Source organism: Scyliorhinus torazame, chromosome 16 (assembly GCF_047496885.1).
Source record: "Scyliorhinus torazame isolate Kashiwa2021f chromosome 16, sScyTor2.1, whole genome shotgun sequence".
Lineage (NCBI taxonomy): Eukaryota > Metazoa > Chordata > Chondrichthyes > Carcharhiniformes > Scyliorhinidae > Scyliorhinus > Scyliorhinus torazame.
Genome location: NC_092722.1, coordinates 87,732,715 through 87,759,523, shown reverse-complemented (window position 1 = coordinate 87,759,523; position 26,809 = coordinate 87,732,715). Strand labels below are relative to the sequence as shown.

Below are 26,809 nucleotides of genomic sequence, written 5' to 3'. Positions count from 1 at the left end.
ATCCAGTGAGCTGGACCACGCCCTTGAAAGGGATTTTTGGTTTAATTGGATTTGTTCATGAGTTGGAACAGTTAAAGGGGAATTCATTAAGTGTTATACATAGATTACTGTAGCTGTGTGGTGTCTTTATGTTTGTAATTGATAAAAATTCTTGCTGTATTTATAGATATATATGTGTTAGCTACATTTTTAGAATAAATCTTGTTTGGATTAAAGTGTCGAGGGAGTCTGCTGAATCACACCTGAGGCGAAGGCTTTTGTGCTCATCCGAGCCAAATTCAGGTGAACGTCATAATACACTTTAAAGTTTCTAAGCCCTGGCCCGTAACAAAGGGAAACCCCAGCCCCTTAAAGGGGAAAGCCTGCTTGCCTGAAAGGGGAAGTTCATATTTCGCGGAGGTCACGGGAAATTGTATTGAGGTTAAAACACTCTCCCTACTCTGTTCCGAGGTTTCCACCTGTTTCAAGAAGACCACCATCATATCGGTGCCAAAGAAGAACCAGGCAACATGACTCAACAATTTACCGGCCTTGACATCAAACGTAATTAAGTGTTTTGAGAGGTTGGTCATGAGACATATCAACTCCATTCTCCCAGGATGCCATGATCCACTGCAATTTGCATACCGCTGCAACTGGTCCACAGCAGACGCTATCTCACTAACCCTTCACTCATTCCTGGAGCATCTCGACAACAAGGACTCCTATGTCAGACTCCTATTCATTGTCTACAGCATTACCTTCAATATCATAATCCCAGCCAAACTCATATCAAAACTCCAAAACCTAGAACTTGCTCCTCCCTCTTCAATTGGATCCTTGACTTCTTGTCCCACAGACCACAATCAGTAAGGATAAACAACCTCCTCCACGATAGTCACCAATACCGGGGCCCCACAAGGCTGCGTACTTAGCACCGTACTATATTCCCTATACACACACGACTGTGTGGCAAAATTCGGCTCCAACTCTTATCTACAAGTTTGCTGATGATGCAACCGTAGTGCGTCGGTTCTCAACCAACGATGAGTCACAATACAGGAGGGAGATAGAGAACCTAGTGGAGTGGTGGAATGACAACAATCTCTCCCTCAACGTCAGCAAAACTAAGGAACTGGTCATTGACTTCAGGAAGCAAAGTGTCGTACACACCCCTGTCTGCATCAGTGGTACCGAGGTGAAGATGGTCGACAGCTTCAAATTCCGAGGTGTGCGCATCACCAACAATCTGTCATGGTCCAGCTTTTATTGGACTCCTGAATGACCCTCTTATGGACTGAACTGATTTATCCACTGTGGTGAATGTATTCACCAGAATAAGTTGTCGGTAGAGTATTGTAATATGCTTCTAGTTTTTCCATGTATGGAATATTTGCCTGGAGTGTATGCAGAACAATACTTTTCACTGTACCTCGGTACACGTGACAATAAATCTAAATCTAACTTACTAAGTGTATTTCCACACTGGGTTACTGTCTGTTTAATTTGCTAATTACATTTCCTCCTCTACTTTGCACAATGGGTTGCTGTCTCTCTGTTGAATTAGCTAATTGCATTTCCCCTCTATTTTGCACACAGGATTGCTGTCTTTCTCTGTTTAATTTGTTAATTGCATTTCCCTCTCGATTCTGTGGTGCCTGCACTTTGCAGTCCCTGGGAGAACTGCGCGCGCAGCATGGCGCCCCGCCTCAATGTGACGTCAGACGCTAGTGCCGGCCGTCAGCGCTTAGCGCCCTGGCGTCACGGCCCAGTCTTGCCTCCCCTCCTCCACCATTATCCAAGATGGCGGTGGCAGCGGGCTTACCAGGGGCCGGGCGGCCGGGGCGAGGTGCGACATAAGGCGGTCTGGCACTGCGGGGAGAGGCCGAGGCTTCATTTGCGGCCTCCCATTGTGGAAGGGCAAGCAGAGAGAGAGAGAACAGACCCAGCCAAGGAGGGGGCAGTGACTGAGAACTCACCCAGCATTGAACAATTAACCCTGAGCCCATTAATTATCAATAATATTGATTAATTAACTTCATATTAGTACTCACCCAATTTCAGTCCATTTGACTGACCTTAAGAATAAAAAAGACCCCAAACCGCACACCGGGTCGGTTCGATTTCAATCATTGGCTCGACATTGATCAAATTTCGATCGAATCCGTGTGTCTAAATTCAACTTAACGCGGCCCCACCTCAAATCGACCGGTTCATCCCTCACGTCGGTTACCACCTTCGCCTCGGGTCCTGCCAACTTGGGTTTTAATTCACTGTCCTCACCGCCTCCCTGGGTCGGTCCTCTCGGCGGCACCGAGGGCAAGCCCGGGTCGAACCATCCACGGTGCCCATGCCCAAGGCCCTTCAACCGGCGCTTCTGTTTGTGGCCTGAAACGTGCCTCCGGTGTCGATTCTGTCTGGCCTGTCACATTCAGATCACTCGGCAGACGGTGACAACATCCTCCCCTGCCCCCCAACCCCTGCCACTGAACGTTGGATTCATCCCGTTGGCAGGCGCCTTCCGCCAGCCGTCAGGTCGACTTCAACTCGCATTCACGTCGATTGACGGATCACGCTAATCTTGCACTTGTCCCGTCGGCGTCCACTATCAGTCGGCCATCAGGTCGTCTTCTCCGAAAACGTGTTCACGTCGGTGGATGGATTTTCCTAAAATCGTATTTTCCCTGTCAGTGAACGCCTTTAATGAATCGTTAGGTCAACATTAACTGAACTCCCGTTTATATTGACTTGTGAATTTTCCTAAACTTGCATTTGTCCTGATCATTAACATGTTTAATCATCAGATTGACTTCATCTAAACTCGCGTTAATATTGATTGACAGACTTTCCTAAAGCATTTGTCCTGTTAACATATTTAATCATCAGATTGACTTCATCTAAACTCGCTTTAATATTGATTGACAGATTTTCCTAAACTTGCATTTGTCCTGTTTGGTAACATATTTAATCATCAGATTGACTTAATCTGGGATTTGTTGTGTTGTTTAACATAATTATTATTAATATTCAAGTTGCCTAAACTTGTGTTTTTTATGTCAATGAATATACTTTACTAATATTAAATTTGTCTGAAGGTGCATTTCTACTGTCAATTAACGCATTTAATAATCCGATTAACTGCATGTTTGCCCCGGCAATTAACCTATTTGACGTTAGTATTTAATTTAATCTAAATTTGTGGTTCCATCAGTTAACACGTTTAGTTTTAATGTTCAAGTTATCTGTGTCTTCTGCCAATTAATATAATTTGTACCGCCACTAAATCTATCTAAACTTGTGCTTTTTATTTGATTAACAGAAAAATCATGTTTAAACGGATTTGATTGTTCTGTTTGTTAACGTATTCAATTTATCGAAACTTAAGTTGTATCAATTGACAGCTTTAATAACCATATTCAGTTTAAACTCGGACTGTTCTGTTAATTTATTTAATATCTTTGGGCAGATTTAACATCAATATTCAATTTAATATCTATTGATAGATTTGTTTAATTTCAGTTTCAAATTTAATAGCTTTTGGCTGATTTATTTAATTTTGATATTTCTGTCAGCTAACATATTTAATAATCACTTTTGCATTCTGTACACTTGTGGCTTCTTCATCGCTTAAAACATTTAATGATAATATTCAAGTTATCTACACTTGTGTCTTGTGCCACTTAATATACTTAACTTTCAGATTTATTTAATTTTGATATTACATTTAATATCTTTTGATAGATATATTTAATTTGTTATTTAGTTCAAATTAAATTTAATATCAGCAATTGTATTTTTAATATTTAGTTTAATAGCTTTCAGCAGATTCATTTGCAATATTAAATTTAATAATTGCTCAATTTCCTTTCATAATCAAAATATTAGTATACGTTCAGCAAATAGTTCAATTCTTGTGCTGCTAAACCACAAACAATCAGTGAAAGACTGACGCAGTGCAAATAATAATTTGGCCGACAATCTGTTCTGCAGATTTGGTTGATCTAATTTAGCATTTTTTCTGTAAATTGGCAGGTTTAATAAGCAACTCCAGTTTTGCTCCGCAACATATTTAATAATCTGATTTATGTTATCTAAACATTCTGTCAGTTAACATATTTAAGAAGCAGATTTACTTTACCTAAACCTGTGGTTATTCTGCCACTTAACACATTTGGTATTAATATTTAACTTACCTAAATTTGTGTGCACCTTCTGTTAATTTAATATTAGTTTCATTTAAGGTTTTGTTTTTCCTTGTTGATGAACTCACTCAATCAGATTTAAACGTGTGTATTCTGTCAATTGACGTGTTTAATGTTAATATTTAGTTGATCTAAACTTGCGTTTGTATCAATTGACAGATTCTTTTGTTGAAGGTCAACCTTTTGTTGTGCAAAAATATTTAATTTTCTGCCTTTGTTCCATCAATTAACACAAATTAGTTAATCAAACCGTACATTTGTTCTGTTAATTAAGGAACATTCAATCAATAATCCATTAGGTTATCTGAATTAATCTGTGTTAATCCGTAAACACTCATTCTAAATTAAAAAGCTTGCATTTAAGAATAACTTGGCTGCATATATACAAATTGTTTCATTTTTCTAAATTAATGATTTTTCTATCAATCACCAATGTTCAATAAACAACTGATCCTTTAGTCCCGGTAAGAATCGGCATAGTTTAAATGTTACTTGGCTAAATATTTAACACCCATAGTTTTGCAAAACTTCTATTATTGTTCCAATAAATTAGCATAACTGTTTATTACCTTGATTAAATCTGTAATAACCTCGAGCATTGACACAATCTACGTAATAACTCACCTTAATATTTAATAATCATAATATAATGCTCCCCTTTCTCTCTGTCTAATTCGCCATATACTTGGTAAATAAAACTACATCATCAACACTTATATTTGCTCTCTAAATTAAGAGAGATTCTGTAAATAATCCGTTCATTCAAAAATCAAAATACTTAATACTTTATGTACATATTTAAGAATTTGACCGAATATTTAAGAATCACATTTAAACTTTGTGTTCAATACATATTTATTATTCTGTTGTAATCACTAAATAATCAGTAGACAGTCCAAATAATAACTTAATTAGTTATTTAATAAGTATATATAATTTATTTAAACTTAACTCCTTTACCTTAATTAATGCACGCAAATTTATCAATTATTGCATTTATTAATTATCCCAAAGTAATCAATCATCCTCTGCACTATCTAAATACTCCATGGAGGCCTCATCCAGCAATTTAACTAAGTATTTAATACTTAATCATCCCATTTCATAATCTGGCAGTTCAATTAATTGTTCTGAATTGACTAGTAATAATTAATAATCGAACTGTCAAAATATTTTATGATTTAGGTGAGCGTTTAAGGAATTATCTCAATGCTTCGAAAACAAGCTAAATCTTTGTTAAGTATGTTGAAAGAATCCCTGATCCAGCTATGACGCTGTATATTTAACCTGCGTTTACTTAAACTAATTAATTTGACAAATAGTTAATCAGTTTGCGCTTTAAAAAAATTGACAAATCAAATAATATCACGATTCTAACTATTGATTATTAGTTCCAATTGCAGGATAATCTTAAAGAAATAATCCAAGCATTTTGGGGGATAAGCCTGAATTGGTAATTAATAATCTATGGTTAAACCGAAATAATGAGCCTCTAATGAGCGTAATATACGTTAATCTGATTTGTAAGGAACTCATTAAATATGCATCAATTAAGAGACATCGGTTTTCAATACTAACAAATAATTTGTTAATTATAGAGAAAATAATTGAAGTGGATGATTAATTTTAATACCTGCAGTTCAAACAACGCCAAGAATTAAAATTAATAATTCTACCGATGCAGTTGGTGGTGAAAGCCCTTCATTGCAAACTGAGGGAAAGGGCTTGGTTCATTTTGAAGCGCGATTTCTTCTGGCCGATTGCAAGTATCGAACAATAATCTCAGCCTTTTGCTGTGGAAGAATCTATATTTCCGACAGACAGTGTAGGTGAGATGCTGGCGTGAAGAATGCAAAGCAACTTGTGAAAAGAGAGCTTGGACAATTCCTCTGAACTGATCGGTAAATCCGTCAGTGGGGTGCAGAAGGGAAGGACAGTTCCCCCTACATGGCGGATGAGGACGAGGAGGAGGGCTGGGACGGATGGAGGCAGCAAGAGTATGGCGGCTCACCGGAGGACGACTCACAGGGACAGACGAAGCAAAGGTTGAGGTGGAGTGAGGGAAACAGGGAGCCGCAGTTGGAGGATGACCAAATGAGTGTGGACGAGAATAGTGTGTCGCCGACCGAGTCCGAGGAAGGTACGGACAGCAGTCGAGCTCGTGTGACAAGGCAAGGGAGTGACAGTGGGGAGGTGTGGCTGCTCGAGGGACCTTTTTCTGTATCTAACTCCGTGCTGGATTTGTCCTGGGAGTAATTGATGGGGACAGTGTGCAGAGGGAACTTTACTCTGCACCTAATACTATGCTGTGGGAGCTTTTCTCTGCATTTAATTTGGTGCTGTGTCTGTTCTGGGAGTGTTTGATGGGGCAGTGCAAAGTAACTAACCCCGTACTGTACCTGTCCTGGGAGTGTTTGATGGGGACAGTGTAGAGGGAGCTTTACTCTGTATTTAACCCTGTTCAGTACATGTCCTGGGAGTGTATGATAGGGGCAGTATAGAGGGAGCTTCACTCTGTATCTAACCCCGTGCTGTACCTGTCCTGGGAGTGTTTGATGGGAGCAGTGTAGAGCGTGCTTTACTGTGTATCTAATCCCGGCTGTACCTGTCCTCTGAGTGTTTGGTGGGGACAGTGTCGAGGGAGCTTTACTCTGTATCTAACCCCATGCTGTACCTGTCCTGGGAGTGTTTGATGGGAACAATATGAAGCGGTTTAATTCTGTAATTATTCCATGGAGCGGTTGGCATTCCAACCCTGGCACATCCAGCAGTGAAATCCCAGCACATGCAAACCATGAATTTTTCTGGATGCTATCCATCCCTCTCCCTTGATCTCAGCTTGCCTATGATTGTGTTCTTACAGAGACAACGTTATGCGGTGCCTCGTGGAAGAAAGTTGCAATCGGTTCACTGATGATCGCTGCCGTATGTGCCATCGTCGCCGTTATCCTGTACACTGAAGGTATGGCCAGTAACAGCGCTGAGGCGATAAGCGTGGGCGGGGCAGAGCGAGAGAGAAGAAGGCAGAGGCACAGAAAATGAGCAGGACAGGGCAAGTGTACAGGGCAGAGAGACAGGAGGTGAGCAGGACAGGAAGTCGGGGTGAATTGGCAAGTTTGCGGATGATACTAAGATTGCAGGAATTGCGGATAGTGATGAAGATTCTGAGAGAATACAACAGGATATAGATAGGCTGCAAAATTGGGCAGAGAAATGGCAGATGGAATTTAACCCGGACAAATGTGAGGTGATGCATTTTGGTAGATCCAATTCAGGTGGGAGCTATAAAATAAATGGCAGAACCATCAGGAGCATAGAAACACAGAGCGATCTGGGAGTGCAGATCCACAGATCCTTAATAGTGGAGCACAGGTGGAAATGGTGGTAAAAAAGCATATGGCATGCTTGCCTTCATAGGAGGGGGTATCGAGTATAAAAGCTCAAAAATTATGTTACAGTTATATAGAACGTTAGTTAGGCCACATTTGGAATACCGTGTCCAATTCTGGTCACCACACTACCAGGAGGACGTGGAGGCTTTGGAGCGAGTACATAAAAGGTTTACCAGGATGTTGCCAGGTGTGAGGATAGATTGAATAAACTGGGATCGTTCTCTGTAGAGAGACGGAGACTGAGGGACGCCCTGATAGAAGTTTATAAAATTATTAGCGGTAAAGATACGGTGAACAGTTGGAGGCTTTTTCCCAGGGCGGAACTGAAAATTACAAGCAGGGAACAAGTTCTTTTTTGTTGTATAAATTTAGAGCAAGGGGCAATTTAGCGTGGCCAATGCACCTACCCTGCACATCTTTGGGTTGTGGGGGCGAAACCCACGTAAACATGGGGAGAATGTACAAACTCCACGCGGACAGTGACCCAGAGCAGAGATCGAACCTGGGACCTCAGCACCATGAGGCAGCAGTGCTAATCTCAAGGGGGTACAAGTTTAAGGTGAGGGGAGATAGGTTTAGTGGAGATGTACGGGGCATGTTTTTTACACAGAGTGGTGGCCTGGAATGCACTGCCAAGTGACGTGGTTAAGGCAGATTCGTTAGTGACCTTTTAAGACTTATCTAGATAGGCACATGAACAGACAGGGTATAGAAGAATACAGGCGGTTGGTCTAGATAGGACACGTGATCGGCGGGGAGCCGAAGGGCCTGTCCCTGTGCTGTATTGTTCTTTGTATAAGTTACAGATACAGTGTTAATGAATGGGAGTCGGAGAGTCGGAATTGGGCCGGGATACAGAGTGCTTGAGCAGTCTGTGGTAGACAACTGCCACAATGTGGAGGGTCATTACTGAGGAAGTACTGCACTGTTGACGAGTCAGTACTGAGGGAGCACCACACTGCTGGAGGGTCAGTACTGAGGGAGCACCACACTGTTGCAGGGTCAGTACTGAGGGAGCACCGCACTGTTGGAGGGTCAGTACTGAAGGAGAGCCGCACTGTCGGAGGGTCAGAATTTGATAGAGCGCTGCACTGTCGAAAGGTCAGTACTGAGGGAGTGCCGCACTGTCGAAGGGTCAGCACTGAGGGAGTGCCGCACTGTCGATGGGTCAGTACTGAGGGAGTGCCGCACTGTCGGAGATTCAGTACGGAGGGAGTGCTGCACTGTCGATGGGTCAGTACTGAGGGAGTGCAGCACTGTCGGGAGATTCAGTACGGAGGGAGTGCCGCACTGTTGGAGATTCAGTACGGAGGGAGTGCCGCACTGTCGGAGATTCAGTACGGAGGGAGTGCCGCACTGTCAGCGGGTCAATCCTGATGGACTGCCGTACTTTCGGAGGGTCAGTACTGAATGTGTACCGTGTAGTGAATGTGTACCGCACTATCGGAGGGTCAGTACTAAGGGACTGCCGCACTATCGGCAGGTTAGTACTGAGGAACTGCCAAACTTTCGAAAGATTAGTACTGAGGGCGCAAGACTGTCGGCGGTCAGTACTCGGGGAGTGCCGCACTGTTGGATTGTCTGGACTGAGGGAGAGCCACGCTATCGGAGGGTCACTACCGAGAGAGTGCCACACTGTTGGCGGTTTAGTACTGATGGAGAGCCGCACTGTTGGAGGGTCAGTACTGTGTGTACCGCATTGTCAGCAGATCAGTATTTTTTTTTTTAAACAAACAGTTTTAATGAGGTATTTTAGGAATATATAAAAACTGACATTGTACAGTACAAAAAGAAGTCAAGACACAAATTAAACATAGTACAAACCACGGCTCTCATCAGCAGATCAGTATTGAGGGAGTGCGGCACTGTCAAAGGGTCAGTACTGAGGAGTGCTGCACATTTGGAGGGTCAGTACTGAGGGAGTGCTGCACATTTGAGGGTCAGTACTGAGGGAGTGCTGCACATTTCAGGGTCAGTACTGGGAGTGCTGCACATTTGAGGGTTAATACTGAGGGAGTGCTGCACTTTTGGAGAGTAAGTACTGAGGGAGTGCTGCACTTCTGGAGGGTAAGTACTGAGGGAGTGCTGCACATTCGGAAGGTCAGTCCTGAGGGAGTGCCATACTGTCGGGTGGTCTGGAGTGAGGGAGAGCCGCGCTATCGGAGGGTCAATTCCGAGGGAGTGCCGCACTGTCGGAGCTGCAGGACTGAGGGGGTGCCGCTTTGTCGGAGTTTCAGTACTGAGGGAGTGCCGCACTGTCAGCGGGTCAATACTGAGGGAGTGACCTTAGGAGGGTCAGTACTGAGTGTGTACCGCACTGTCAGAGCTTCAGTACTGAGGGAGTGCCGCACTGTTGGCGGGTCAGTACTATGGGAGTGCTGCATTGTCGGAGGCTCAGTACTGAGGGAGCGATGGATGAGATATGAAACCATTCTCGGAGGTATTGGAAGAAATCATTCCAACTCTTGTCGGAGCATGTAGCCAAATCTCCACATGTCTTGGGGCCAATAGTTACCCATGCAGGAACTTGTCCGCAAACAGCTCAAATGTTCGTGATCTCACAGCTGTCTCCACAATTTTGCAATGCAATACTTCATTTCGTCCTTGATGTGCAGCATTTGAATGCACTTCGCGGGTGTCCCGAGGTGCCTCAGAAACCCGCTTCTTGCATTCCCATGTCTTTTCTGTCAACAGGATCCCGGATGAAACGGGAGCTCTTGTCCAAAAAGGTAGCCCTCGACTATGCCTTCCACAATTACAACAAGGTCAGTGACAGCATGCAGCGGGAGATCAAGCAGACTGAGTGTGCTCGCTACGAAGACACCTTCATGAATTGGCTCCAATCCTTCTGCAAGATTATCAGTACGTTTTGTGCTATTGTTGTTTCATCCCTCTTCCCACCTCCCAACACCAGACATCCTGCCATTCCACCTTTCCAATTAACGCCCTTCTCACTCCCTCCCACCTCCAATTCTTTCTACATTGTTAGTATCCCGGAAGAGAACCCAACTCTTTGCAATATGTAAAACTGTGAGGAAAGGTTACTTCTGCACCACAGGAGTGATAATACTAACCGATAGGTATCTTTTATGTTCAAACAAACTTTAATTTAAACACAGAAGTAAACACATTAACAGCAGAAAAATAGCTTTACAGTTAACAGTTACAACAGCACTTAAGTAAAAGAGAAACTTTAACTTACTTCCTAAACCTGCCTCTATATTCCAACTAAGCAAACCAGCCTAGTTCAAATGCCACTCATGAATAAAGTTAACAATCAGGTTTCTACTTGCTTTTCTCTGTGCAGAGTCTTTAGAGAAAGAACCTTCCAGGACCAAACCTGAAACACCTTTGTTCATATCAAAATCATAGGACGAACTCACTTTTCAGACATATCTGACTCCACCCCTTAATTACATCAACTGTGCCCAAAGCATAAAGCATTCTTCTGTCTCCTCCCACAAGATGATCCATGACCTGTATAGCCAGGACCAAACACAATGCCCATCATTAATTATCTACATCACTGTTGCCCAATAAATAAATAAACAATATTCCATTCGCTATCTAGCTGTAAACAAGTATATAGTTCTCAAATTTATTAGCTGAACACCTCACCTGGAAAATCAATCATTATCTCACTTTTACGACCCCTTAATCACTGTTTCAGCAGACATACTGACTGAAATTCTCCAGCCAATGTGATTCTCTGTTTCTGCTGGCAGCGCAACCCTACCCATGGGTTTCCCAGCGGCATGGGGTGGCTTCAATGGGAAATCCCATTGACAATGAAATGAAATGAATGAAATGAAAGTTGCTTATTGTCACAAGTAGGCTTCAATGAAGTTACTGTGAAAAGCCCCTAGTCGCCACATTCCGGCGCCTGTTCGGGGAGGCTGTTACGGGAATTGAACCGTGCTGCTGGCCTGCCTTGGTCTGCTTTCAAAGCCAGCGATTTAGCCCTGTGCTAAACAGGCGGCAGGAGTAGCGAATTGCACCGCCAGTGAACTGCGCACTGCCAAGATATACGTGGCTGGGGGACATGACACTCCAGCCCACTATATGCATCATAAACCAGGTTTTAATAATATTCCGGCAACAAATATAAAATATGACAATTTTTAACATTCGTCACACCTCTCCCCTTTTAAAAAAATGAGTCAGCAATATGAAAAGCCAGCTTCATTTTCCAAAGCCTTTTCAACTTTAAATACTCCTCAATACAAGACATTACTTTTTACACTGTAAGATACATATCTCATCATATGCAAATTTAAACATCAGTGTAGTCCATTTCAGTCCGTCTTTCCCAATTTTAGACTTTCCATTCTTCTTAAATCTCATCATCTTGATAAAGCATTTGAATTATGTTTTCTCTTCCTGCTACATGTATAATTTACAAGCTAAATAGTTGTAGCAATAAACTCCATCTCCTTCGCCCTTTTGGAGAAAGGTACCTGCCAGTAACCTTTAAGTAAATCCAATTTAGAAATAAAAGCGGATTGTACGTGGGATAGGATAAGAATCCGTTTTTGTAACTGCATTCTCCTTTCTATAGTCCACACACAACCGTTGGGTACCGTCTGGTTTAGGTACCATCACCATGGGTGAGCTCCATTGGCTGCAACCCACTTCAATTATGCCATTTTCAAGCATACTCTCAATCTCTTTATTAACCTGTGCCAATTTTAAAGGATTAAGTCTATATGGATGGTGTTTGATAGGAACAGCATTTCCCACATCTATATCATGTATAGCCATTTTAGTACTTCCCAATCTATCTCTACAAACTTGCCCATGTGGTATCAATAACTCTTTCAGGTCAGTTCGTTTTTCCTCTGGAAAATAACTCAACAATTCATCCCAATTTTTAAGAACATCCTCATTTTCCAAGTTAATTTGAGGTATGTCAAATTCACAGTCATCTGGATTTGGTCCGTCACTTTGAGTTAGAATCGTTAAAACCTCCTATTTCTCTCCTTCCTTTTCAAAGTACCTTTTAAGCATATTCACATGACCCACTTGGTGAGTCTTCCTTCTATCTGGTGTTAGGTTCACCTACCACTGGTAACAACACTAAAACTTTATCTACACTGGCAAAACTACGAACTTTGGAGTTCTTGTCCGCGACCCGTTTCATCACCTTTTGTGCAACTTTCAAATATTGCCTAGCCAATTCACCTGCTCTATTTAATCGTTCCCTAAAATTTGACACGTAATCCGATTTCTCATCCACCAATTTTTCTTTCATCAATTTAAGTGGTCCTCTTACCTCATGACCAAACATTTGTTCAAAAGGACTAAATTTGGTTGACTCATTAGGTGCATCCCTAATTGCAAACAGTACGAATGGAATTCCTTTATCCCAATCCTCTGGATAATCTTGTCAATAAACCGTCAACATTGTCTTTAATGTCTGATGCCACCTTTCTAACGCTCCCTGCGATTCTGGATGGTACGCAGTTGATTTAAATTGTTTTATTCCTAAACTATCCATAACTTCTTTGAATAACTTTGAGGTAAAATTTGATCCTTGATCCGATTGAATTTCTGTGGGTAGTCCATATATAGTAAAGAATTTAAGTAACTCCTCCACAATCTTTTTAGCTATAATATTACATACTGGAATGGCCTCTGGAAACCTAGCAGACACATCCATCATAGTCAAAAGATATTGATTCCCATATTTTGTTTTAGGAAGCGGTCCTACACAATCAATTAGGACCCTTGTAAAAGGTTCCTCAAATGCTGGAATGGGTATTAAGGGCGCTGGTTTTATCACTGCTTGAGGTTTCCCTATCACTTAACATGTGTGACATGATTGACAAAGTTTAACTACATCTTCATGTAGTCCAGGCCAATAAAAAGGTTTCTGGATTTTAGCTTGAGTTTTCCTTATCCCCAAATGGCCTCCCACTGATACCTCATGTGCCACTCGCAACACCTCCTTTCTATACCTTACCGGCAATACTACTTGATGAACCTCTGCCCACTTTTCATCCGCCTGCATATATAAAGGTCTCCATTTTCTCATCAAGACATCACTTTTACGGTAATAACACTCTGGTATACTCTCAGATTCCTCTTCCGTGTATGCTTTCTGATATAACCGTTTTATTTGGTCAAATGGTTCCTGACATTCTGACATTTCCAGTGCTTTTTCAGAAGTTCAATCAGTGGAGCAACCACACTGCTAAAATTTGGCACGAATTTCTGGAAGAAACCACTCATGCCCAGCAATCTCAGAACTTCTCTTCTCGTTGATGGTATTGGAAACTCCCCAATAGCTTTTGTTTTCACAATCCGTGGGGCCATCTGACAATTGTCTGGTCTAAGAAAGTGACTTTTTGCAAATTCACTTTTAGTCAAGTTTACCAACAATCCACTCTTATGTAGTCGATTGAACAGTTCCTTCAAATGTTCTAAATGCTCCTTCCACTTTTGAATGAACTCCACCAGATTGTCTCTGTACACTACACAATTCTTTAGTCCAGAAATGACGGTATTGGTTAGCCTTTGGAATGTTGCTGAAGCATTCTTCATTTCAAACAGCATGACTGTAAACTGATACAGACATTTGGCATTACACACAGCAAAACTTCCTTCGCCCTTTCAGATAAAGGTACTTGCCAGTATTCTTTTAGCAAGTCAAGTAGGTAATGAGATTTTCTTGTCCCATTTTTGCAATCCAGTCTTCCAAACCAAGAATGGGATACAAATCTGACTTTGTAACTGCATTGACTTTGATATTATCCATACATATACGTTGTATTCCATCTGGTTTTGGGACCATCTATAGGAATCTGTAATTTATGGGATCTTAACCTGTCGAACTACGCCAAGTTTGGGGGAAGCTTAGTTGATGAATCAAAGTCCTGGCGCAATACGACAAGTTTTAAGATTTGTAATATTTCTGGACTATGCCAAGTTGTTCGATTCCTTGTATTATTCGACTGTGTAAAGTTGAAGGAATTTATATCATCTGTTATTCGGTTATCAGTAGCACTTTGCGAATACTGGAACTCAGCAGAAATTTGCAGTTAAAACTTTTCAGGTGCCAAAAAGAATTGTTTTATTTGTAGTCGCTTGATTACAATTTGAAAGTCATTTAAAAGGCAATTCGTAGACAATTCGAAGCTTTCAGAGAATTACAGACATTATCTTTCTTTGCTTAGGCAGACAGCTCGAAAGTAACTTTTAAAAGGTCAAAGTCTGGCAATGAAACATGAAGAGAGAGAGAAAGCTAATCTTCAGCTAAACTCAAACTCAAAGTCAAAAGTGGACTAACATCACTGACACAGACTAACAGACTGACAGAACCCCCAAAAGACATCTTCTAAAATGGCGGGCGGAAACTTTTCAGTTATACACTTTCATATCTGTCTTAAGTCATCTAATCACACCCCAATATAATCCTAATTGGTTTGGGTTAGACTCAAACACATTTGATTTGATGGCAAGCCGTCCATCTTCAATGTGCAACATCAGCTTTTTAATTGTTTCATGTCTACATGTTATGGAATGTAATATTCTGCTAATCTTTAACAGCAATAGACTGGTTGTAAGCTGGCTTGGCTAATGTAACAATTGAGACTTCATATCAAGAAAGATTGAGTAAAATATATATGATTCAATGCTCTTACAAACTGCATTGGACTCTTGCCACCTCGTTGCCATGGAACTCAGTCCTTGGTCTTGACAATTAGCACAAGCAGTGTCAAATTGTCTTGCAACTGTGCTGTTATAATCTTATAATGGAATTTTATGCTGTTTCATGTATCATATTGAAGTCCTGAATTTATGTGTGCTGAAATTCTCATTTTTAAAATGAGTACTTAAACAGCTATCTTTTACCTATACTAGTTGTATTCGAAATACCTGGCTTCTACACCATCGCAATAGGTGAGCTTCAATCACTGCAATCTGATTCGAGGAATGTCAAATTCAGAGACATCTGGATTTATTGCTTCTCCCAGAGTTATAACTTTGAACAAATCCTCCTGCTTTCTTTTCTATGAAAATACTTTGAGCATATTAACATGACGTACTCTGAGGTTTTTTTCTATCTATCGTTCTTATCAAGTAGTTCACCTCACTCAATTTCCTTTCGATTTGATAAGGCCCACTAAAGTTGGCCTTTACTGGCTCAATACACTGGTAATACTTTCTCCTTGCAAAAAAATTGAGTTTTTGCTTTCTTATCCACCTCCTTTTCTTCATATGCTGTGATAATTTTAAATGCTTTCTAGCCAACTTACCAGCCCTATTTAATCTCTCCCTAAAGTTTGACACATAGTCATAAAATGTAGTCTCAGAATTCTTGTCTCTCAAATTTCTCCTTAATCGATTTAAGTGGTCCTCTTCCCTCATGACTGAAAATCAATTTGAATGGACCGAATTTAGTTGATTCATTAGGTGCACCCCAAATTGCAAATAGTACAAATCCCCAATCCTCTCTTGGATTTAATTTGGTAATCCGTATCTGGTAAATGATTTGGTTAACTCCTCTACAACCATCTTAGCTATAATATTTCTTTTTTTTGTAAATTTAGAGTACCCAATTATTTATTTTCAATTAAAGGGCAATTTAGCATGGCCTATCCACCTACCCTGCATTTCTTTGAGTTGTGGGGGTGAAACCCATGCAGGCACTGGGAGAATGTGCAAACTCCGCACAGACAGTAACCCGGGACCGGGATCGAACCCAGGTCCTCAGCGCAGTAGGCAACAGTACTAAACACACTGCATTACCGTGCTGCCCTTGCTATCATATTTTTTAATGGAATGGCCTCTCGAAATCTAATGGACACATCCATTATAGTCAACAAATACTGATTCCTACTTTTCGTCTCAGGAAGCGGTCCCACACAATCAATTGGGATCCGAGTAAAAGGTTCCTCAAATGCCGGAATGGGTATTAAGGATGCTGGTTTGATTACCGCAAGATTTTCTATCACCTGACATGTATGACATATACGACAGAACTCAACTACATCCTTATGCAGTCCAGGCCAATAAAAATGTTTGTGTTTTTGCTTGAGTTTTCCTTCCTCCTAAATGACCCCCTACTGGAACCTCCTACACTACTCGCAAAACCACCTTTCTTTAACCCACCAGTAATATAACTTCTGCCCATTTCTGATCTGCGTGAATATGTAAAGGTCTCCACTTCCTCATTAATATATTATTTCTAATGCAATAACTCTCGGTATACACTCAGATTCTATATCTGTGTATGCTTTCGGAGACAACTGCTTTATCTCTGAGTCTTTCTGTTCTAATTCTACCAACTTTCCTGAACGGAAGATACCAGCTTCATCCTCCATCTGCTCTTGCTCTTTATCAACAATCTGGTCATAGATTTATCTGATAACTGAACCTCAGCCTCCCTATCTTTGCTCTTTAATTTTTGCTCCTCCTATCTCAACCTTTGACTTTCTTATCTTGTTACCACGCAATCTGGAAATCCCCCAGATACGCTCTTGCAACACCTTTGTTTTTTGACTTTCCATCAGCTTTTCACAGTATATATCGCTCCCACCTGTAATCCAGCTACATCATTACCCAGGAATAACTCTACTCCTGAAAAAGCTAATTTCTTCAATCACTCCTACCTCCACTTCATTTTTCATTGGACTCTCTGACCTTGCGTTACATAATGGAATGCGACTCACCGCCATTAATCCCATATATTATCACCTTTGCTGGCAAAACTCCTGTACTACATCGCTCCTTATCTCCAACCATCTCCTCTATCCCTTAAGATTCTAACATCCTTACCTACTCCACCTTGTACACATGAGTAAGCCTGACCCTGGCAAATAAAATCTTTCAAATATCTGCCACCTTCTTATCAACCAACCTCTGAACAGGTTATACACACTTTTGCACCTCTCAGCTGCAACCATAGTTTCTTTTACCTTTTTAATAAACCCCACTGGCTTTTCCTCTTTTAAGGATTATGTCTTCCCAATAATTTTCTTAAGCCGCCAATGCTGTGACGTTGTGTATCCAACTTTATTACAATGAAAACATTTAAGTTTTCTTATCTCTCTTCCACTCTCATAAATTTCCTTTATATACTGAGGCAAAATCTCTTGAATACCTCCAACTAGACCTCCTTTTCCTTGATCACCTGTGGATTTTTCATTTCCACAGTTGTTAAAATGGATGTTAAAACCCAAACCTTCATCAAAATCATCTGCCATTTCTGGTGCCAGTCTAGCAATTTTAACTCTTTGTTTTTCCACACGAGTTCTCACTACTGCATGAAGTGAATCCTTAAATTCCTCCAGAATAATCATTTCCCTCAGAACTATGTAAGTTGTCTATCTTTAATGCTTTTTAGCCACCTGTCAATTTTTTTTTGATGGTTTCAAATTCTATATATGTCTGACCTGGTTCTTTCCTTAAATTTCAAAACTTCTGTCGATAGGTCTCTGGCAGTAGATCAATGCACTTAAAATGGCTTTTCTTATCTCATCATAATTCCTAGATACCTCCTCTGACAATGATACTCTAGCTACCAATTTTGATTTAACCAACAATACCCACATGCTTTTCAGACCGACTTGGATCATCCCCTTAATTACAAATTCTGTATCCAAAGCATGAGGCACTCTTTTGTTTCCTCCCACAGGATGTCCGAGTGTTTGACGTTTAGCTGCTGTTGTATAAAGAGTCAAAGGTTCTGCTCCTTTTCACAAACACCTTTATTTTACTTTAACAGACTAAGCGCAAAACTCTATCATCACATCAGCTCACACAAGGGCCACCTGAAGCCCCTTTACATATCAGTGTCAATTGTTGGATACTTAACATAAATGAGACAACAATGAGGAATGTCTCTTAATCCATTACAGTCTCCCCTTCCTTGGAGAAAAAAAATAATTAGGTGAAAACAAAATTACAAGAAACTCAAAAACACACACGCAATTTCCCCCTCTTTTTTTTGTTCATTTTTGGAAGAAAAAAAAACAGTCACAGAAACAGGCGCTTTTCTGTGAACTAGCCCCTCTTTTTGTAAAACAGTCTGACAATTGATAGCTACTGTCCAACATCTGCTTCAAACTTGCGATGTCTATCCTTAACCTTTTTTCATTGACACTTTTTGTGGAGTGCACATTTTCCCACAGGGATTTATTGTCAATGTGACATTCAATAGGTATATTACCCAAATCCCCTAATCCCAAAATTTCTGTCAATATCTGAGATACATAAAAGGCCATATCCACCGCCTCTACAAGGCTTAACGTCTCAGCAGCCAAAGTGCTTTTGACCACTCTCCTTATTTTCTTTGTTTCCCACACAAGAGGTCAACATTTACCATTGTTCCCTAAAACCTCCTGTGCTTGAAACCCCATCACATAAATTTGCATAGGATGCATCACTACAAACTGAGTTTCAAGTGCCAAAGGTCACCTAAAACCGGGAACCTCAAAACACACTCCTGCATTTTTAGTTTGACCAATGCTTTATTTGCTCTTATTATGTCTTCCACTTTGGGATCATTCATTTCTGTACTCAACTCTAAGACATCAAAACACATCCGGTCTAGTCTGTCTACCTAACCAATTCAGTTGCCCAATTAAACAGTTGCTCTTTTTCCATCTTTGAAACCATTGCGTCTTTTTGTGAAACCCAGCCACGAGTAATTGCTATTGGGCTGATGCTTTCCAAATAAGATTGCTGACGTAAAGTTGCCCCTAAGGTAGTCTGTCCAATTTCCAGTCCAATATATTTAAATGCACCGGAAGCCTGACTTCCAACCCTGAATTCTTTCCTCAAACCAGAGATTACAATAGCTTTGAAATCACTAGTCCCACCCCACAAAAAATCATCGACATGCATCATAAAGATGCCAGAAAGATTTCCTTTATAGTGCCAGTAAAACATTGCCGGATCTGCTTTCAACTGGCAACAGCCTAACTTTAACAAAACTGACTATACCGAAAAATACCAGACTCTAGACGCATCATTTAATCCATATACACATTTGTTCAACTTCCAGAATACCCCTTCTGTGTTAGCTGCTTCTTTAGGAGGACGGAGAAAAATGTCTCTCTGGAGCTGATGCCCCTGCAAAAAGGCAGCTTTTTTATCTATAGAGTTGCATTCCCATGCCTTTGTGCCGAATAGAGCCAAGAAGATCTTTAAAATAACCTTTCCTGCCGTAGGTGAATCTACCCTTAAATCCTAATCTTCAAAGTTTTCTTCAAATCCCCTTGCCACAAGCCGGGCCTTTGCCTTATAAGGTCCATCCAGAAGAACCTTTTCCATGCAAATCCATCTGTGGGATAGAGCTCTTTGTCCCCTATCCGGTACTTCCGTGTATACCCCAAATTCACTCCAACGATGCAATTCTTGCTGTTTGGCATCTTTGATAACTGTTTCATCTACTTTATTGGAAACCACCATAATCTCAAGTGCATGTGGGCTTCTACTCCTATTCGTATTCATAGTTTTACTCATGTTCTGAGACCTTGATAATCTACGTCCACTCTCCCACCTGGTATCTCGTGCTGTACTGCCACTGCTTGATCTTTCCCTTCTGCTGTGGGATGTCCTTTCAATAGTTCTCGACCTTTTCCTGCGGACCTGTTCACTATCCGGTGAACTGTCATCTCTCTTATAGTATACAATGTCTCCTTGCTGAAAAACGTTATTTGATGGCCTAACATTATGCCTTAAAGCTCTGCGAATTCTTTCAGAGACCTCTGCTTCCAAAAAAGCTTTTCTACTACTATGTAATGCATTTAAATGCTCAGCAAAGGCAGAGCTAATTGTAGTCCCTTCCCAAGCTGGAGGCTGGTCATCCAAAATGGATGGAATTTTTGGATTTCTACCAAACACTAATTGATAGGGACTATAGCCCCCAACCACCTGCAAGGAATTCTTTGCATGTACCGCCCATGCTAAAGCTGAATTTAGCTTGCAGTTTGATCTATCTGCCAAAATGTTCCGGAGCATGTCATCTATTACCGCATGGTTTCTTTCACACACACCATTACTAAATGGGCTTTCTGCATCCGTATTCAGAACTGTGATATTCATGTTTTCACACCTATCCCTAAACTCATCATTAGCAAATTCTCCCCCATTGCCCATAAGGAATTTTGCCGGTGGGCCCATTCCTGTCCCTATCCATTTTTCCACAATTTGATCCCTTGTCTTTACTTCGTACAATCATTGATTGACTAAACCTGGTTGCTAAATCTACAACATGAAAAATAAATATATTATTGGCTTTATCCCAGGTCTTAAGGTCCATGGCCACAATGTCGTTAACAAAGAACAAAGAACAAAGAAATGTACAGCACAGGAACAGGCCCTTCGGCCCTCCAAGCCCGTGCCGACCATACTGCCCGACTAAACTACAATCTTCTACACTTCCTGGGTCCGTATCCTTCTATTCCCATCCTATTCATATATTTGTCAAGATGCCCCTTAAATGTCCCTATCGTCCCTGCCTCCACCACCTCCTCCGGTAGTGAGTTCCAGGCACCCACTACCCTCTGCGTAAAAAACTTGCCTCGTACATCTACTCTAAACTTTGCCCCTCTCACCTTAAACCTATGCCCCCTAGTAATTGACCCCTCTACCCTGGGGAAAAGCCTCTGACTATCCACTCTGTCTATGCCCCTCATAATTTTGTATCCCTGGCCAAAGGTAGGGTTACTATCGGTCGTGCTGGTGTCCTTCTGTACTTCCTACAAACTTCACAACGGTCACTAACCTGTTTTATCAGCTGTGTATAGTCTTCATCCCTTACCCCTGCATCCTTTAATAAATTTTTCAGCCTCCGAGGAGACGGATGTGCAAATTGCCTCTGTAGTTTTAGTACACCAAGCTTTTTATCAGCTAAAGTCCCATTTTCAACTGCCATTAATACATCCTTAATAACTGTACTTGAAATATTATTTGTCAGTAATGGAATACAATAGTGTCCCGACTGTGTAAATTGTAAGTCCACCGTCTTTCCAAAAACTGTTGCCTTATCCTGTTCCATATCCAGTTTCATGTGTGCTTTCTTCATCGACGGTCTGTTCACTTGATACAACATCCGTGCTAATGAAATGATTCACTCCGGCAATTTTGCAAGGGATCACCACTCTATCAGCGACGTCAGAGTATTATCATCACCAAACCTGAAACTTGTGGAACTTTCAAATTCCTTAACAAAGAACAAACAAAGATCAAAGAAAAGTACAGCACAGGAACAGGCCCTTCGGCCCTCCAAGCCCGTGCCGACCATGCTGCCCGATTAAACTACAATCTTCTACACTTCCTGGGTCCGTATCCCTCTATTCCCATCCTATTCATGTATTTGTCAAGATGCCCCTTAAATGTCACTATCGTCCCTGCTTCCACCACCTCCTCCGGCAGCGAGTTCCAGGCACCCACTACCCTGTGTAAAAAAACTTGCCTCGTACATCTACTCTAAACCTTGCCCCTCGCACCTTAAACCTATGCCCCCTACTAATTGACCCCTCTACCCTGGGGAAAAGCCTCTGACTATCCACTCTGTCTATGCCCCTCATAATTTTGTTGACCTCCATCAGGTCGCCCCATAACCTCCGTTGTTCCAGTGAGAACAGTCCAAGTTTATTCAACCGCTCCTCATAGCTAATGCCCTCCATACCAGGCAACATCCTGGTAAATCTCTTCTGCACCCTCTCTAAAGCCTCCACATTCTTCTGGTAGTGTGCCAACCAAATTGAACACTATATTCCAAGTGTGGCCTAACTAAGGTTCTATACAGCTGCAACATGACTTGCCAATTCTTATACTCAATGCCCCGGCCAATGAAGGCAAGCATGCCGTATGCCTTCTTGACTACCTTCTCCACCTGTGTTGCCCCTTTCAGTTACATGTGGACCTGTACACCTAGATCTCTCTGACTGTCAATACTCTTGAGGGTTCTACCATTCACTGTATACTCCCTACCTGCATTAGACCCTCCAAAATGCATTACCTCACATTTGTCCGGATTAAACTCCATCTACCATCTCTCCGCCCAAGTCTCCAAACGAATTAAATCCTGCTGTATCCTCTGACAGTCCTCATCGCTATCTGCAATTCCACCAACCTTTGTGTCGTCTGCAAACTTACTAATCAGACCAGTTACATTTTCCTCCAAATCATTTATATATACGACGAACAGCAAAGGTCCCAGCACTACTCCCTGCGGAACACCACTAGTCACAGCCCTCCAATTAGAAAAGCACCCTTCCATTGCTACTCTCTGCCTTCTATGACCTAGCCAGTTCTGTATTCACCTTGCCAGCTCACCCCTGGTCCCGTGTGACTTCACCTTTTGTACCAGTCTACCATGAAGGACCTTGTCAAAGGCCTTACTGAAGTCCATATAGACAACATCCACTGCCCTACCTGCATCAATCATCTTTGTGACCTCTTTGAAAAACTCTATCAATTTAGTGAGACACTACCTCCCCTTCACAAAACCATGCTGCCTCTCACTAATACGTCCATTTGCTTCCAAATGGGAGTAGATCCTGTCTCGAAGAATTCTCTCCAATAATTTTCCTACCACTGACGTAAGGCTCACCGGCCCGTAGTTCCCTGGATTATCCTTGCTACCCTTCTTAAACAGAGGAACAACATTGGCTATTCTCCAGTCCTCCGGGACATCACCTGAAGACAGTGAGGATCCAAAGATTTCTGTCAAGGCCTCAGCAATTTCCTCTCTAGCCTTCTTCAGTATTCTGGGGTAGATCCCATCAGGCCCTGGGGACTTATCTACCTTAATATTTTTCAAGACGCCCAACACCTCGTCTTTTTGGATCTCAATGTGACCCAGGCTATCTACACACCATTCTCCAGACTCAACATCCACCAATTCCTTCTCTTTGGTGAATACTGATGCAAAGTATTCATTTAGTAAAATTCATTTAGTAAAAACCTTGTTCCGATTTTCAGCATTCAAGGAGCCCAGGTAACATTTGAACAAGTCAATTCCACACACAGTAGATGTGCAGCCACTGTCCAATACAGCACAATTGAAGGATTCTGCAACCAACACCCTCATTACCGGCGTAAAACTGCTTGTTAATAGGACAATGCCTTTTCTCTGGTCACTATCTTTTTCCCCTTCTGACTCTTCCCTATCATGTGTCACTTCAAACACTGTTATAACGTGTTGGACAGTTGAAAGCATAATGGTATTGAGAGTCACATTGAAAACATCGATTTATCATGTCCCATGCATTTCTGGGTTTCATCTTCCTATTGTAGGTTGCCGTCTTCATAATTTCCGCGTACCGATCTCCTTCTATAGTCTTGGAACCTGAGCATAGCTGCACAATTTCGCCATCCTGTTAGTAGGGTATTTTCCATATTCTGCTTTATTGCAGACTGACCTATTTGGGTCATCAGAGCCATCGGAATCGAATGTTTCCCCAGAAACCTTTTTTAAAGCTTCTGTCATCTGATCGAATAAAGTATCATTATCTGCAAACTGAACTCCTGTCAAAACCAGGAGCCTATCCATGTTGCTCACTCTAGCACAGTCAAGTAATTTAAAGGCCAACACAGACTGTGGAAATTCCAGGTTGTGCTTCTGCAGCCTTTTAATATAGTCTGCCAAATTCCATTATATAGTCTTCAATGGAGAAATCCTCTATTTTCCGGGGAACCTATCAAAATCCGACCATGCTTCATACGCACTTAACAAGTCATCCTTCTTATAAATCTTATCCATATAACTTAGTAGAGTCTCCAGACCTTCTTCTGAGTCTAACTCTTCCAATTCCAGCTCAGAAAACACTTTGCTCTGGATTTTACTGTCATAAGGTAGAGAAAGAGCCAATGCTATACCTTGTTTTCTCTTTCCCAAGGCAGTTACCTTAGTCCACATAACTACTGCAGTTCTCCATTGGTCATACGATCCCCTTTCAGAAAATAAGGGAGGATAGTCATATCCAGCCATCTTTACTTTTCTCACTCACTCCTTGGTTTGGTCTGGAAAAGTTGTATCTTTCAACCCTTCACATTTGCACAGCAACCATCCTCTGCTACCATTTGTTGGACGTTTAGCTGCTGTTGTATAAAGAGTCAAAGGTTCTGCTTCTCTTCGCAAACACCTTTATTTTACTTTAACAGACTCTGCACAAAACTCTATCATCAGATCACCTGACACAAAGGCCACCTCAAGCCCCTTTACATATCAGTGTCAATTATTGGATACTTAACATAAATGAGACAATTAATTGGAATGTCTCTTACCCATTACTTAACACTCAGGACCCATTTAACCAGGACCAAACGCATAAACTATCTACACCCCAGTTATCCTTTAGAAGTAAACAATATTCCATTAGCTAGCTAGCTGTAAATAAATAAATGGTTCTCAAATCTATTAACAGCTTCAGCTGCAAAATCAGTGATTACTTCACTTTTATGACCCCCTTAATCACAGTTTCAGCAGCCATAGTGTCTGCATGCATGTTAACCCAGGTTTTACTAAAATTACTGTTTAAAAAAAAAAGACCTTGAGGCATACAAAATGATCAGGGGTTGGATAGGGTGGACAGTGAGAGCCTTCTCCCGCGGATGGAAATGGCTGGCACGAGGGGACATAGCTTTAAACTGAGGGGTAATAGATATAGGACAGAGGTCAGAGGTAGGTTCTTTAGGTTCTTTACGCAAAGAGTAGTGAGGCCGTGGAATGCCCTACCTGCTACAGTAGTGAACTCGCCAACATTGAGGGCATTTAAAAGTTTATTGGATAAACATATGGATGATAATGGCATAGTGTAGGTTAGATGGCTTTTGTTTTGGTGCAACATCGTGGGCCGAAGGGCCTGTACTGCGCTGTATTGTTCTATGTTCTATGAATAGTCTGTCCCTAATATTTAGACTATGCCCCATAGTTTTAGAATCTCTAGCCAGTGGAAATAGTTTATCTTTATCTACCCTGTCTTTCCCTGTTGATATCTTGAATACTTTGATCAGATCACTCCTTAGTCTTCAAATTCTAACGAAAACGGGTCTAATTTGAGTAATCTCTCCTCGTAACTCAACACCCTGTAATCCAGGTATCATTTTAAAAAAAAACTGTTTATTAAGGCATTTGTGATTTTTTTTTAACAACAATTTCAAATGTAAGCATAACACAGTAAATACCCCCCCCCCCCCCCCCCCCGAGCCAACAACCATAACCAGCCAACATGGCGTACACACACAGTTCCCCAGTCCCTCCTCCTCCACTCACTGATCATGCCTAAACTATCTCCCCCTACCCTCCTTCCCTAACCGCCCCCTCCCTTATCGTATCTGCTAACTCAGTTATCATTGTTGTAAACATATGTTGCGCTCCCTCCAAGGCCAAAATAGGGTTGGTTTAGCTCAGTGGGCTAGACAACTGTTTGTGATGCAAAACAATGCCAGCAGCACGGGTTCAATTCCCGTACCAGCTGAGAACTCTGAATTCTCCCTCTGTGTACCCGAACAGGAACCGGAATGTGGCGACTAGGGGCTTTTCACAGTAACTTCATTGCAGTGTAAATGTAAGCCTACTTGTGACAATAAAAGGCTATTTATTATTCTTCCGAAGCTGTGGTGCCCAGAACTGCTCAAAGTGACTCCAAGTGGGGTCTAACTAGGATTTTATATAGTTGCAGCATAATCCCTGTGTCTTTATATTCCAGTCCTGTGTACACATGCACATGCTGGCACACGCGCACAATCTCTCTCTCTAACTCAAATACACACAGTCTCTCTTTATTTATCTTTTAATTTTTCCAATTAAGGGACACTTTAGCGTGGCCAATCCACCTAACCTGCACATCTTTCAGTTGTGGGGTGAGACCCACGCAGACATGGGGAGAATGTGCAAACTCGACACGCTCAGTGACCTGGGGCCAGGATTGAACCTGGGTCCTCAGTGCCATGAGGCAGCAGTGCACACCACTGCGCCAACGTGCCGCGCTCTCTCGCTCTTTCACTTTCTTAATCTCTCTCTTAATCTAATCTCTTGCAAAAGCTCTCTTGTCACTCTCGCGCACAATCGCTCTCACACACTGCCTCTCATACACTCTCTCTTGCACTCACAATTTCACACTGCCTCTCTCATACTCTCACACTCACTTTCTGTCACCCTCTCATACACTCTCTAACATGCTCTCTCTCACACATGTTCACACATGCACTCTTTAACACATGCACTCTCTCATATGCTACCTCTCACACATGATCTCACATACGCTCTCTCACGCA

General features: G+C 41.6%; 1 protein-coding gene across 1 annotated transcript in view; it reads left to right on the top strand.

Moving 5' to 3' along the window:
• The first annotated feature begins 1,834 nt into the window (after window positions 1–1,834).
• The window catches only part of LOC140392932 (CD209 antigen-like protein A), a 37,058-nt gene continuing 12,083 nt past the window's right edge, over window positions 1,835–26,809 (top strand). The window contains exons 1-3 of the mRNA XM_072478712.1: window positions 1,835–6,321; window positions 7,045–7,143; window positions 10,268–10,435. Of these exons, the coding sequence (XP_072334813.1) occupies window positions 6,129–6,321; window positions 7,045–7,143; window positions 10,268–10,435 (460 nt within the window). The 5' untranslated portion in view covers window positions 1,835–6,128. The remainder of the gene's footprint in view (window positions 6,322–7,044; window positions 7,144–10,267; window positions 10,436–26,809) is intronic.